At 27.4% G+C, this 13067-nt stretch overlaps 1 protein-coding gene across 3 annotated transcripts; it reads left to right on the top strand.

The window, feature by feature from the left end:
* The first annotated feature begins 3713 nt into the window (after positions 1-3713).
* On the top strand, positions 3714-12864 carry LOC135925963 (L-lactate dehydrogenase B chain-like). 3 transcript variants are annotated; one of them, XM_065461569.1, is made up of 10 exons: positions 3714-3816; positions 3926-4052; positions 4122-4239; positions 5558-5668; positions 6340-6402; positions 7053-7226; positions 7826-7943; positions 9917-10040; positions 10675-10798; positions 12719-12845. In XM_065461569.1, exons 2-9 carry the CDS (start codon positions 3927-3929, stop codon positions 10756-10758), a joined length of 918 nt encoding a protein of 305 aa, XP_065317641.1. In that variant the 5' UTR covers positions 3714-3816; position 3926; the 3' UTR covers positions 10759-10798; positions 12719-12845. The 3 variants fall into 3 exon arrangements, with proteins under 3 accessions (XP_065317641.1, XP_065317643.1, XP_065317642.1); XM_065461571.1 differs by lacking the exons at positions 9917-10040; positions 10675-10798 and having other exon boundaries at positions 12719-12864; XM_065461570.1 differs by lacking the exons at positions 9917-10040; positions 10675-10798; positions 12719-12845 and adding an exon at positions 9505-9859.
* Positions 12865-13067: the final 203 nt, after the last annotated feature.

The following is a 13067-nucleotide window of genomic DNA, read 5'->3' as shown; positions in this document are numbered from 1 at the left end:
TTTTTTAATATGGGCTAGAAATTGGCCTGGAAATTTCTTTTGAAGACATGGCCAGGCCTGATCAAAAACCAAGGCCCATGCAACTTTCATATTCTGATTGTATTTTTAAATGCATTGTAACTTTTTATATATTTTATTTCAGTTCTCAACTACCAAAATTATTATGGTCTTTGGCAGGTTTAAGAAAATTTTCCCAAGTGCGTGGACCTGGCTTGGGAATTTTTTTAATATTAGGCATAGGTGTAATATTTAACACAGAATATTTATATGGCCCTCAGGTAAAAGCTAATTTAGTCTAAATGGGTTGGCCTTGGTCTGAAGTAGGGGTGAGCTGGGTTAAGATAGAATAAAAAATTGATATGGTTTTTAGAGATTTACCTATCTCCAGGTTTGGGAAAAAATTTTGAAAATTACTATGGGTTGGACAGGCTTGAGAAAATTTTTTATAAAATTATTATGAGTTGGACTGGGCTTGGAAAATATTTTTTATAAATTATATTGGGCTGGGCTTGGGGGAAATTATGAGCTTGGACGTTTGATAATTTTTTTATTATTAACTATGGGTCAGACATTGGCCTAAAACAAATTATTTTGCAGGCCTGGGCTCGGCCTGATCAAAAAACCAAGGCCCATGAAAATCTGATTTTTATTGTAGTTTGAAATTGATTTTGTTTATTTAAATGTTTTATTTCAGTTCTCAACTACCAAAATTATTATGATCTTTCATTCAGCTTAGATGAATTTTTCAAAATTATTATGACTTTGTACTTTACCTGGGAATTTTTTTTAATATTAAATATTATGTATAAATGATCAGTAAATTTAACATATTGGTATTATCAAGTAAAAGCTTTAAATTTATTCTTACTCAAACCATAGTATTTAGTCTTAGTTTTAATAGATTGAACCTGGCCTGAAGAGGGGAGGGGGTAAAAAGAATTAAATTTGATATAATTTTCAAATAACAGGTAACATCGCAAAAATATAAGAAGAAAATTCACATTCCCCGTCATTTTTGACGGGCTATCTACTAGTTTATTATAAAAGATAATGCGATATTCCATTTAATAATTATATAATTAGTAAATAATAGTAAATCAGCATCATAAATCAGCATTATTTTTTAATATTATTAATTTTTCAAATGATTTATCGTTCAATCTTTGACGATTTGGTCTATTAACCATATTATCAAAGCTAAATAATCTTTCAACGGGGGCTGAGGACGGTATATTGTGTTATATTTTATAAATATTTCTTTTATATATTTATAACTATTTAACATATTTATACTCAGCCTGTCATCTTTCATATAATTTAGGACCTCTATTTCAATATCATTTATTGAATTATTAGAATTGGATGTGGTACTTTTAAAGCAAAAGTAATCATCATCTATATCAATTGAAGATTTTGTTGAAGTATTAATTTCAATATTATTTTTAAAAACGATTAAAACTTCATGTAAAAACAAATCCTGAAGGTATTTTTTTTCTTTTTCACCATCAATCCAACGATTTTTAAAATATTGATAAGAAATAGTTGCCAAAAATGCACTTTTAAAATTGTTATCAAAATCATATATATTTTTAAATCTTTTATTTAAATAATTTTCTATGGCAATAACTAATGGTTTGCAAAATTGTGAATTGGTTTGAATTAAATTTGTAATTTTTTTTAAAGACATTTAAAATTGGAGCTGATTCTCCATAATAGCAGTTGATTTCACTTTGTATTTTGTTAATCGCTATAGCCAATGGGGCCATTATATTGCAATATTCTTCTAAATATTGAATTTCAATATCTCTTAATTTAGGAAATTCTAATTTTGGACATAATTTAGGAAGTTCGCCTTTAAATTTTAATAAACTATGAAGACTATCATACAAACTATTCCATCTAGTGCAACAAGGTGTAACTAATTGTTTTCCTAAAATTGCTTTGATAAGTTCTTCAGTTTTAAGCCTATTATTTGCATTCCATAGCTTAGTACATTTAGCTATTGCAGGATGATGAATTTTAGAAATGTTAGGAGAATCCTTAATAGCTCTCTCGACATCGGTTTTAGCAATTAGACATATCGTATGGCACAAACAACGAATGTGATGAGGCAATGTTATTGAGGTTTTTTAGACCCTTAAATAAATAAATAATTTATGAATAAAATTTTTACTAAATTTACAATATCATAATAAATTTTAAAGAAGTATTAAATAATACTTTCAATAATTTCGAATTCTATACTTTCATCATCATTGATGTCAAAGTCATTCTCACAGCTTCATAGAATATCCAAACTCCTTGAAAGCTTTCTTAAAGTTAGAGCCGTTATCTGTAACAGTTGCTATAACTTTTTCGTCAATACCAAAGTCACGATGAATTTCTTTAATATGATCATCTTGAAGTACTTCAAAAAAATTTGGTTGAAGAATCATCTGAAGACGTAGATAAACATATTATTCTATTTTCTTCTTCCATAATTTTAAAATAGACAGATATAAGATGTTTCAAATATGGTAGTTCTAATTGTTTGCAAATTGCTATATGACGACCAACGTCATATATCAAAAATTATCTTAAATTAAAATATCTAAATTTTGATTAAATTTTTCATTTAAATCTTAAAACAATATCACTTTAAATTTTAATACTATTTAAATTAACCAATATAAATTTTTTTAAAGTATCTGTAGCTTTTTAAAACAAAGTTGGTTAAGATACAAATACTTTTAAATAATATGAATCTTAGATACTAGATACAAGATACTTTCCAAAATTTTAAAAAAGATACAAGATACTGATACAAATATCCGCGATACTGCCCAACCCTGCTCCTTATAGATGTAATTTGAGTGAGACGAGTTTTATAAATATATTATTTGTGCGGCTTAATAAAAAAAATTTAAGTAATTGTTCATATTAAAATTAATCATTGATATATTTATTTGTTAATTAATAAAAATGAAGGTTAATTAAAATAAAAATTTCCTTATACATAATCCTAATGTAGGTTTGAATACAAAAGTGTTTAAACCCGTTTTTAGAGGTTCGAACCAAACCGATATTTTTATCCGAATCTGAACCGAACCGATATTCGTTTCGGTTTGGATCCCTAGTGTGTTCCCAAAAAGGAACCATATTTATATTTTAACAATTTTAATTTGTATTTTTTCTCTAATATATAAAGAATCTTTCGCTCATTTGGTGTAATATCTAATTTTACCGCCAAGACTTTATAAAAACATGAGTGTCATGGGTGTAAAAAAGACGTTAGTTGATGCAATTGTTGATGATTCTTATATTTTTTTGATTTCAGCCTGAGTATACCGATTGATGTATGTTAGTGTTTAAAGGGGAAAAAAACGCTAATCATGGTTAATGCCTGATAGTGTGTATGGTTATTCTACATGCGATGATGCATGAAACGCGTAATAATTCAATAGTGTGTAATATTTATTTTTCCGAAGTCTTTACAAGAAAATAAATTTTATAAACAATTTTAGAGTAATTTAGAATATTTTTTCAACTAAGGTATTATGAAAAGTAATTGCTGTTTGTAATGGCTGTCTTAATAAATAGCTATATCTATATTTTATATTATAAATTTAACATCCCAATTTTTCGCTTCCGCCGTACTTTGATAAATTCAATGATCTTTATATATTTTTTTAATTAACTTAAAATAACCAAAAAAAATTAAACTTTTTAGAGGACTGATATTGTGGTTACAAAATTTTGCTCTAAACTTTAAAAAATTCCAACAATTTACACGACCTTACAATAACCTTTATAAAACTTCTCACAATATATATTAGAGTAAGAATATGTTTGTCTATCTTTATTTACATATCAATAGTTGTTTCTAATAAATTTAACAAATACATTTCTATTACCAAGTGTTAAAACCTTTTCTTTAAAAAACTAGTATGTCCACAGTAAAGGAAAAATTAATGGGTCACGTATCCGATAACGTTACAGCACCGATTGGCAAAATAACAGTTGTTGGAGCTGGTCAAGTTGGTATGGCATGTGCATTTAGCATTTTTATACAGGTTTAGAATTTTAAGTTTATGACGTTTTAACATGTTAAAAATATTGGTATTAATAAACAAAATTTACAGGGTTTAGCTAGTGAATTGGCGTTAGTTGATATGCTTGAAGATAAATTGAAAGGTGAGCAAATGGATTTGCAACATGGTTTGGCATTTGTACGCAATGTCAAAGTTAATTCTAGCAAAGGTAATTCCATAAATTTACTATAAATTTGATATAGGTACCAAGCTGAGTTAACAAACTTATTAAATTATTTGAATTTCTTTCAATATTATAAAATTTAGAAATTGATCCACTACCCCCCCTTTTTTAATGTTGAAATTTAAGGAAATATCAAAAAAATCTATAATTATTTCTATCGTGTTTGTTTAATAATAATATTAATTCACTATGCTTATGCTAAAATTAATTTAGATACAATTTATAATTCTAGTTTATTAATATGATTATCAAACATTGTATAAATTAAAAAAACAATCATATTATTATAAATGAGCAAATATTGGTTAATTCAATATTTATAGTTTAACAATGTTTATTCACAATATTCCACAGGTTATAAATAATAAAAGTAATTCATGTTTTACTTATACATTTCACAGGATGCATTTTTATCGAAGATATATGGTTTAAAATTTATTTTATTATAAAATTTAAAACAAAAATTATTTTTTCCAATTTTTATTTTTAAAAAAATCATGATTTCTATCTACCAACTCTATTGAAGTGTAATAAAACAAAATAGACTAATTATTAGTACATTTGCACTAATTAGTATCATTATCAGGCTTATCATGGTATTAGTTAGTATTAATACCATAATTTAAATTTTAACATATCAGTGGCTCAAAAATTTTAAAATGCCTTTTACATTATATTTAAAATATTTAGACAAAATCATTTATGTGTAAAAGTCATCCCAATGATATCTCATTCATAATATACTTTTTAAAAATATTTTGGATTTTATTTATTAAAAAATTAACAAATTTTTTTTGATGGTTTAATATGCCCCTTTTGCTTTAAACATGCCTAATTTTTAATTTCTTTGTCATTTAGAGATTTCTGTATAATTACCTACATATTCATTACATTTTTTTTAAATGATAGCTTATTTTTTTATCAGTTTGAACTTTTTACAAGCAAATGCAAGAAATTTGCCAGCAATTGTTTTTTCTGTTATTTAATTTATTTTAAACATATTTTTCTTTAAACACAAGTCCACATCTTTTCAAAATAATTAAAAATCAACTTATATTATTCGTTTTATATTTTTTTACAATTAATCCCCCCCCCCCCACCTCCCATTATTCTCATTTTGTTTTTCCCAAAATTTGAAAATATCAATTTTTGCAAAAAAAAATACTACATCTTTGATACTTTATGAGTAACCCTACATTTTAAGCAATAAATTTTTAAAAAAAATTTCCATCAAATCTGCACAAACAATCTCTCATTCAATCATAATATTAATTTTTTTAAAAATTATTATTTTTACCTGCAGATTATTCCATCACCGCTAACAGCAAAATTTGTATAGTCACTGCTGGTGCCAGACAAAATGAAGGGGAGAGCAGATTGAGTTTGGTTGACAGAAACATTAACATCTTTCAAAGTTTGCACAATTTTTGTTTTATTAAATAACTTAGTCACTTAGAGAGAGAGAAAATGTGTAATTTTTATGTTTGGATCTAGTCTTGTTAAACAGCTCGTTTTGAACCGATTTTTAAAAACGGCTAACTCAATATTTTGGCCAGTAATAGATGTATAGACCTTTGTTTCACTTATGAGCAAAATCTTCAGGCTTGCGTAATATTTTTCTGGATGAAATATTGAATTAGCTGTTTTTAAAAATCGGCCCAAAACGAGTTGTTTAACAACACTATTTGGATCTATCTCCAATTTTTCCCCCAAAAATCAGAAGTAAATTAATTATAAAAAAATATAGGCTTTTATCTCTATCTCTTTTAATTTATAAAAATATTCTCTCCTACCTTCACCAATAAATAAAATAATGTTCAATTTCCGTTTATTTTTCAAAATAAAAAAATTCCAAATTTTGTCTTTCCCAATCTCAAATATTTTTAATAGCCTGGTTAAAATTTTTTTTGAATTTAATGAGCCATTCTCAAATTAATGCTGATTTTAGAAAATCTTTTGGTTCTTATATATTTATAAATGAGACTGGTGGGGGGGGGGATGAATTGATCATGTTTGACAAGATTGACAAAGCTTTCTAAAATAATTTAATTAAATAAATACATATTTTTTTATTATTTTATTTAGGCATAATCCCTCAATTGGTGAAATACAGTCCCAATGCGATATTACTCATTGTATCTAATCCGGGTAAAGTATTTCAATTATAAATGTCATATAATTACACTACCTTCTTACGGTACTGCCAAATGTTAGCTCAGCTTTCAATTTGGAATAAGCAAATCCTCGTTTTTTCCCTTCTAGTCTTTTTTTTAAAAGGCCATAAACGATACTTAATTATACTTCCTGATGTTTTTACCTCAAGGGGTGTCTATATCCTATCACATTTTTAATCGAGATCTTTTTTATTCTTTAGAATCTTCTCACCTCTTCTACGATTGGGATTTGACAATTTTCCTTTACACTTTTTAACCGATTTATTCAAAACCGGGTCCTCTCCCATGAAAATGTCATTTATACAAAAGTTACTCTATTTATATTTTGGCAATTCATTCCCACAAGCATTCCTTGTGGTGCATCAACTGATATAAAAAATATATCCTTGATTTTTATTGGCTTATCTCCTAGCCGAATGTGGGTTAGGGTTAGTTTTTATTTTAATTTTTGGATAAGCTGACAGTAGAGTAAAAAAAAATATAAAATTTATTCATTTCTTAAATTATATCTTTTTCTAAGTTGATAAAGTCAGGACATTCTGACTTTTTTTTCACTTCACTTTTCATATTAGGATTTATTTTATTTTTTCAAAATTTCTCAAAATAATGTATATTCGTAAAAAGTGGATATTCTCACTTGGGTGGCATGGAAGCTGAGCGGCCTTCCCTCTCACCGAGTTATCGGAAGTGGAACTAACCTTGATTCTTCCCGATTACGATTTCTGATAGGGGAGAGACTAGGCATAGCCCCTTCCAGCTGCCATGGATGGATCATAGGAGAACATGGCGACTCTAGCGGTAAGTTTTATTAACCTTTTATTCAACAAATAAAAAATATAGATATTAATGCATGAGTATTAGGGTGCTCTTTCGCCATATTTTTACATTATTGAGAGATGAATGATATCGACTTCTAACATTGGCCTTTAAAAAAGAGAAAAATTTTCACATAATAAATTTTTTTTTAAATGAAAATTAATTTTTCAATATTATTCAGTAGGGATATTTATTTATATTGATATTGCCGGTCTCTTTTTTGTTTTGTTTCATATAAGTAAATGAATGTGAAGGATTATACCTACAAAAAAACTATTCGAATATTTGCATCATTCATACAAAAAATATTATTTTATTTGATTCAAATTAAATTCCGGAGTTTTCGAAAATGAATTTATAGATTATTAAAATTTAAAATTAGTGATATATAGATTTGGGAAAAAGATTAAAAGTTCCAGAAAGAACAATATTTAAATTAATTTCAAATGTTTATATATGGGATATTTTTAAATTTTTTGTAAATTATTTGGAATATTTATGGATAAAGCTTACCTTAAATTTTTTTCCCCCTTCTGTTTAAATTAAAAACTACTATATTTTTTTCCATAAAATCGATTCAGTTGCCGTCTGGAGTGGGGTCAATATAGCCGGGGTTAACTTATCCGAGGTAGACCCAAATATAGGCACTGGTAATGACAAAGAAAATTGGGAGTCCATTCATAAGGAAGTCGTCGACAGGTTGCGTTTTATTTTTAAAAAAAATTCAATCAAATAAATTTTTATTTTTAAAAAAAATTCAATCAAATAAATTTTTATTTTTTTAACGAAAATTTTGCATCTGAAATAGAGAAATGCAATTTTTTTTAACGCTTGGTGAAAAGGGGAGGAAAAAAACTGAATACGATTTCGCAAATATTTCAACCATTTTTAGGGATTTTTGATTATTTTTCATTTTGGTTGAAATAAGATCATCTATTTGTCGTAATTTATTTCATTTTTCGAGATTTAGATCTTGATTTTTTGTACTAAAATAATTTAAATGATGAACTATTTATAAAATAATTTTCTTTATCGGTACAAGTAGAGGATTTCTAGAGATGTAAAATAAACAAAAAAAAACTTCCAATAAACTTTTATTCTTCAAAGGATAAAAAATAAGGTTAAATATCATTTTTTAGGAAATTTCGAAATACTTGAATAATTAAATTTATAAAAATAACTTTCTTGTAAAAATATTCATATATAAAATAAGTGAGTCACATAATTATTATGTGTTGAAAATTTTTTCAATTTAATAGTTAATACAAAAAAAACAGAATGTTTGTTTGGTTTGCGTTAAAAAACGGATTTTTTCACCCCCCTCCTAAATGAAGCAAACTGTAAAATCAATGTTTCCTTAAAAAATTAATTGTATACTGCGTACCAAATAATTAAGTGCAAAGGTTGCACTTAGTTTCACCAAATTATCTAGTAGAATATTCAATAATGAAAGGGCCATATTTGTCATTGTTATATGAATTACTGAATATACATCCTATTTCTTCTATCTTTCCAACCCCTCCCCCTTTCCTTTATCACCTCACCCTCTATCATCATATATCTTAGTATCCGTTTGACTCTGTGTTCACAGTTAGACGAATTCGCAGTAAACAAAAATTGATGTAAAATTATATTTATATCATGTTTTATATACTTTACCACGAATTCCGCTAACCATGAATGCAGGGTAAGTTTCTTTTTTTCCTCACCAACTCTCGAACACTTCTTACTTTTAAATTTGTAAAATATTTCCAATTCTAAAAGGATCATTATTTTTTTCTTATTTTATGAAATCCTTTGAATTGCTTAACATATAATTAAATATCAAAGATGGAGGACAAACAAATTAAATGAATAAAGAAGAGGAACTATATTTCTCTTAGATGATTCTGTTTTTATGTTGAGACCTTGATGATGTAATATACATAGCTCATCAGGCAATTTATGAATAAAATATCACGCATATAAATAAATCCTCCACTGGTGACCACCATGAATCACTATATTTGATATAAATTTATATTTATTGCATTATAAAATGATGATTTACACGGACCATTCAAACAAATCTTCTAAAATATTATATACCCAATTTGTTTTTCCTCCAGGATTTTCTGGGTTGGTAGGTAGTCCACAATGATTTTGCTTTAACTGATCTCGGGCATCCAAATAGTTTTGGACCCTTTTATTCATTTCTTTAACATGCCATCTTTTCCACTCTTCTATCAAACCATTTTATAACATTTACACTGTCCTCAAGTGGAAAGAGATTGCGCAAAAGACACAAGGGATGATGAGCTAGATATACAAAAATGGTGCCATCATATACAACATGGAGGAACAGGATCAGGCATAAATACCCTCAAGATAAAGGAAATAATATTATACGATTAAAATATGTTGGATACCGTTCATTATCGGTGGCTGGCAAACATCAGGATAACCACACGGAAAAGAGTGTAACTATCCTCAAATTTACACCTATAACGTTGGTTTTATGGGTATTTATTAATTATCCTCACAAAAAAGTTTTACCAAATTGGCGAAAATTGAGTAACAATTAAACATTCCATAAAGTGACCCACTCGGACTATTAGGTCAACATAAAGAGATAAACAGGAATATTTTTTTATATTATAAATCATTTTCTTAAATAAGATTTATGCATTTAGTGCTTATGAAATCATAAAGTTGAAGCAATACACTTCTTGGGCCATAGGAGTAACGGTCGCCAGCATCTGTTCCTGTATTTTTAAAAATCTTCACAACATCCACGCTGTGTCTGTGTGCGTCAAAGTACACTTATTTTTATATGTATTCTATCTAATGCTTTCTACTAACCCCATCTCTTGTAATAAAAAAGGAAGTATAAAACTACATACTACATTTCCCTCACGATCCGCGTTTTGCTTCTAATTGGTAAAATTTGCTAACCTCTAGATTGTATTCGTTCAAGCGATCACAAATTAAAGCTTATTTAACATCGCATTATATTAAAATAAACACTTGTTGTTCTAAAGCTTATATCGCTATTCCTTATTTCTTAAATATTTAACGATGTTCTTGTAAGAAATTTTTACACGAGCAAAAAAAACCCCTATTTATATATCGGCAAACAAAGCTAATTGAACAAATAAAAATTTTAATAATTTATAAATATATCTGCTCCTTTAAAACTTGCGGACTAATTTTATTATTCTATTTTGATATCTATCAATAATATTTTAAAATTGACCTTTATGGACCATGATATTCATTATTCATCTCATCCTTCTCTTATCCAAATCTCGAATAAAGATATTTCTACTTTACCCATTCTCGCAAATATAAAATAATATCTTTTACCTATTAATTTACAAAGAAATGTTAATTCTACTGTAAATCACATCCACACCTTATTTAAATTACAAAAAATAAATATATTTTTTAGCGCTTACGAAATTATAAAGTTGAAGGGTTACACCTCGTGGGCCATAGGGGTGTCAGTAGCGAGCCTCTGTTTCTCTATCTTTAAAAACCTTCACAATATCCACGCTGTATCTATATGCATTAAGGTAAACTCGCTTTTATATCTATCTATCTATTCCCTTTAACTCCATTTTTTATAGTCTTATTATGCAGTTTTTTTTAAACCCTAAACGGTATACCTATTAATTGATTTTTCTTATCAATATTAACTTGTAATAAATATTAAAAAAAGGAATAAAACTACCCCCACACCCTCTCTACTACATTTGCTCCACGATCTGCGTTTCGCTTTGCTAAAATTTTCTAACCTGTTCATTTATATTTGTCTATCAATTAAACAATCTACCGAACAAACACTCGGTGACTGATTAAGGCTTATATTGAACTTGTTTCTCAAATATTTATCGATGTTCTTATAAGTAGCCTAAGCAACACATTGAGCATATTATATTTTGATTTCTTTACTCGCCTTCCCATTTGCCTTCATTTTTTTTACTTGCCATTTCATCCTTAATTTTAACTTTTATCAACATATTTGCTCCTTAAAACTCAACGAATATTTTTACTGTTACTTTTTAAAAATATCAATCATAATATTTTAAAATTGACTGGGGCTTTATGGACAACGATGTTCATTATTCATCTCATCTCCATGATCTTTTAATGGAAAAAAAACAAATTTCTTATCAATAAATATAATTTATCTAAATCTCGAATAAAATTGATGACCACCCTACTTGATCCATTCTTGAAATATGAAATGATATCTATAAAGAGATGTTAATTCTACGGTAAATCGCAATAACTATCCAGGAAAAATATATAATTACGAAAAAAGAGGCCATTTTATATTACAAAAAAATATATTTTTTTAGCGCTTATGAAATTATAAAGTTGAAGGGTTACACCTCATGGGCCATAGGTGTGTCAGTTGCCAGCCTCTGTTTCTCTATCTTTAAAAATCTTCACGCTATTCACCCTGTCTCTGTTTGTGTTCAAGTTTGTTAAACACTTATTATTAATACGTATTTTGAATCACCTATCTGAGATTGGAAGTTTATGTGTCATTACCTTAACATGAAAGGCTTACACTTGTAATTGGTATTTGTATTTTTTTCTCTTTTCTTGTCATGCAAATGACTTTTTAAAAAAAATAAATTATATTTTCTCAAATACATTTAACAATCTAATCTGATAAACACCGTTTCACTTATTTATATCCTTTTAAAATCTCTATTATTTTTTACCTAACATTTCTTTATCGCAGCTAAATAATCTAGCCATTTTTACTTTGCTACTCTCTATTTAACACTTTCAAATACTAATTTATATTTTTATCAAATTTTCTATTTATTATATATATATTTATAATGTTACCGGCAATAAAGCGATACGCGTAATTTTTATTCAAATTTTAAAAAATAACCTAAAAATTATAATTTTCCAAATTTATCGCATTTCTATTTGGCACATATTCGGAATTTTTTTGGCAAAATCAGATCTTATTTAAAAAACTGGCTTAAATAAATAATTTATTTTGTACTTTTTTTTTAAATTTGAAAATTTGATTTCGAAAATCTATTCCAGCATAAAGTAAAATACATACCCCATAAATATTGACGATTACGTACATTGCCGGTAATATAGGCGTGAAATAAATACAGATTAATATTTTTCAGAGACCTGCAGATAATTTTTATAGCTAATAATGACGATTTAAAATAAAAGGCGCGGCCTGGGTACTTTAAAAAAAAGAGATTTTCAGGCCCGGCTATTTAAAATTTTTTTTAGGCCAGGTCAGGGCATGTATATAAAAATTTAAAGACGGCCCTGCCCATGTACCCGGGCTTAGGGCCGGACTTGCAGGTTTCTGATATATTTAGTGGCAAAATAATTAGTTAAATATTAGTGATCAACTTTATTGCTTACTAATTTGTTCATACTTAAAAGAATTTTATATTTTAGGAAAGAGAAAAATAACTAACATCTGTATTAAAATAAACAAGGGTTACCACGGCATAGATAAGGAAGTATTTTTGAGCCTTCCTTGCGTCCTCGGGGAAAATGGTGTCATGGACGTCATAAAACAACCACTCAATGAACAAGAAAGACAAAAATTGTATAACAGCGTAGACACAATATTCAAAATACAATCTTCCTGTAAAATCGGAAAGTAAAGATTCCCTTCCCCCCATCCACATTTTTTCCAGTTTTTTTCCCTCTTAACTTAATTTTTTTTATAATTATAATACTCATATTTTTTTTGGTGTCTTCAATTTTTTAACCTTAGCTGCCAAATTATTTTAGCTTTTTGGTGTTTACATTTAATTTAATCTCAGGCCATTTTGATTATTT

The sequence above is a fragment of the Gordionus sp. m RMFG-2023 genome, chromosome 3, assembly GCF_954871325.1.
Source record: "Gordionus sp. m RMFG-2023 chromosome 3, tfGorSpeb1-WG-v2, whole genome shotgun sequence".
In the NCBI taxonomy this organism is placed as follows: domain Eukaryota; kingdom Metazoa; phylum Nematomorpha; class Gordioida; order Chordodea; family Parachordodidae; genus Gordionus; species Gordionus sp. m RMFG-2023.
This window is presented reverse-complemented; position numbering and strand designations above follow the sequence as displayed.

Bases quoted from the DNA above. Each gene is read 5' to 3' on its own strand.
- LOC135925963 (XM_065461569.1), top strand. From the start codon at position 3,927: ATGTCCACAGTAAAGGAAAAATTAATGGGTCACGTATCCGATAACGTT. The intron at 5,669-6,339 runs GTTTGCACAATT...TATTTTATTTAG, and splicing joins AAACATTAACATCTTTCAAA to GCATAATCCCTCAATTGGTG. The intron at 7,944-9,916 runs GTTGCGTTTTAT...TTATGCATTTAG, and splicing joins CATAAGGAAGTCGTCGACAG to TGCTTATGAAATCATAAAGT.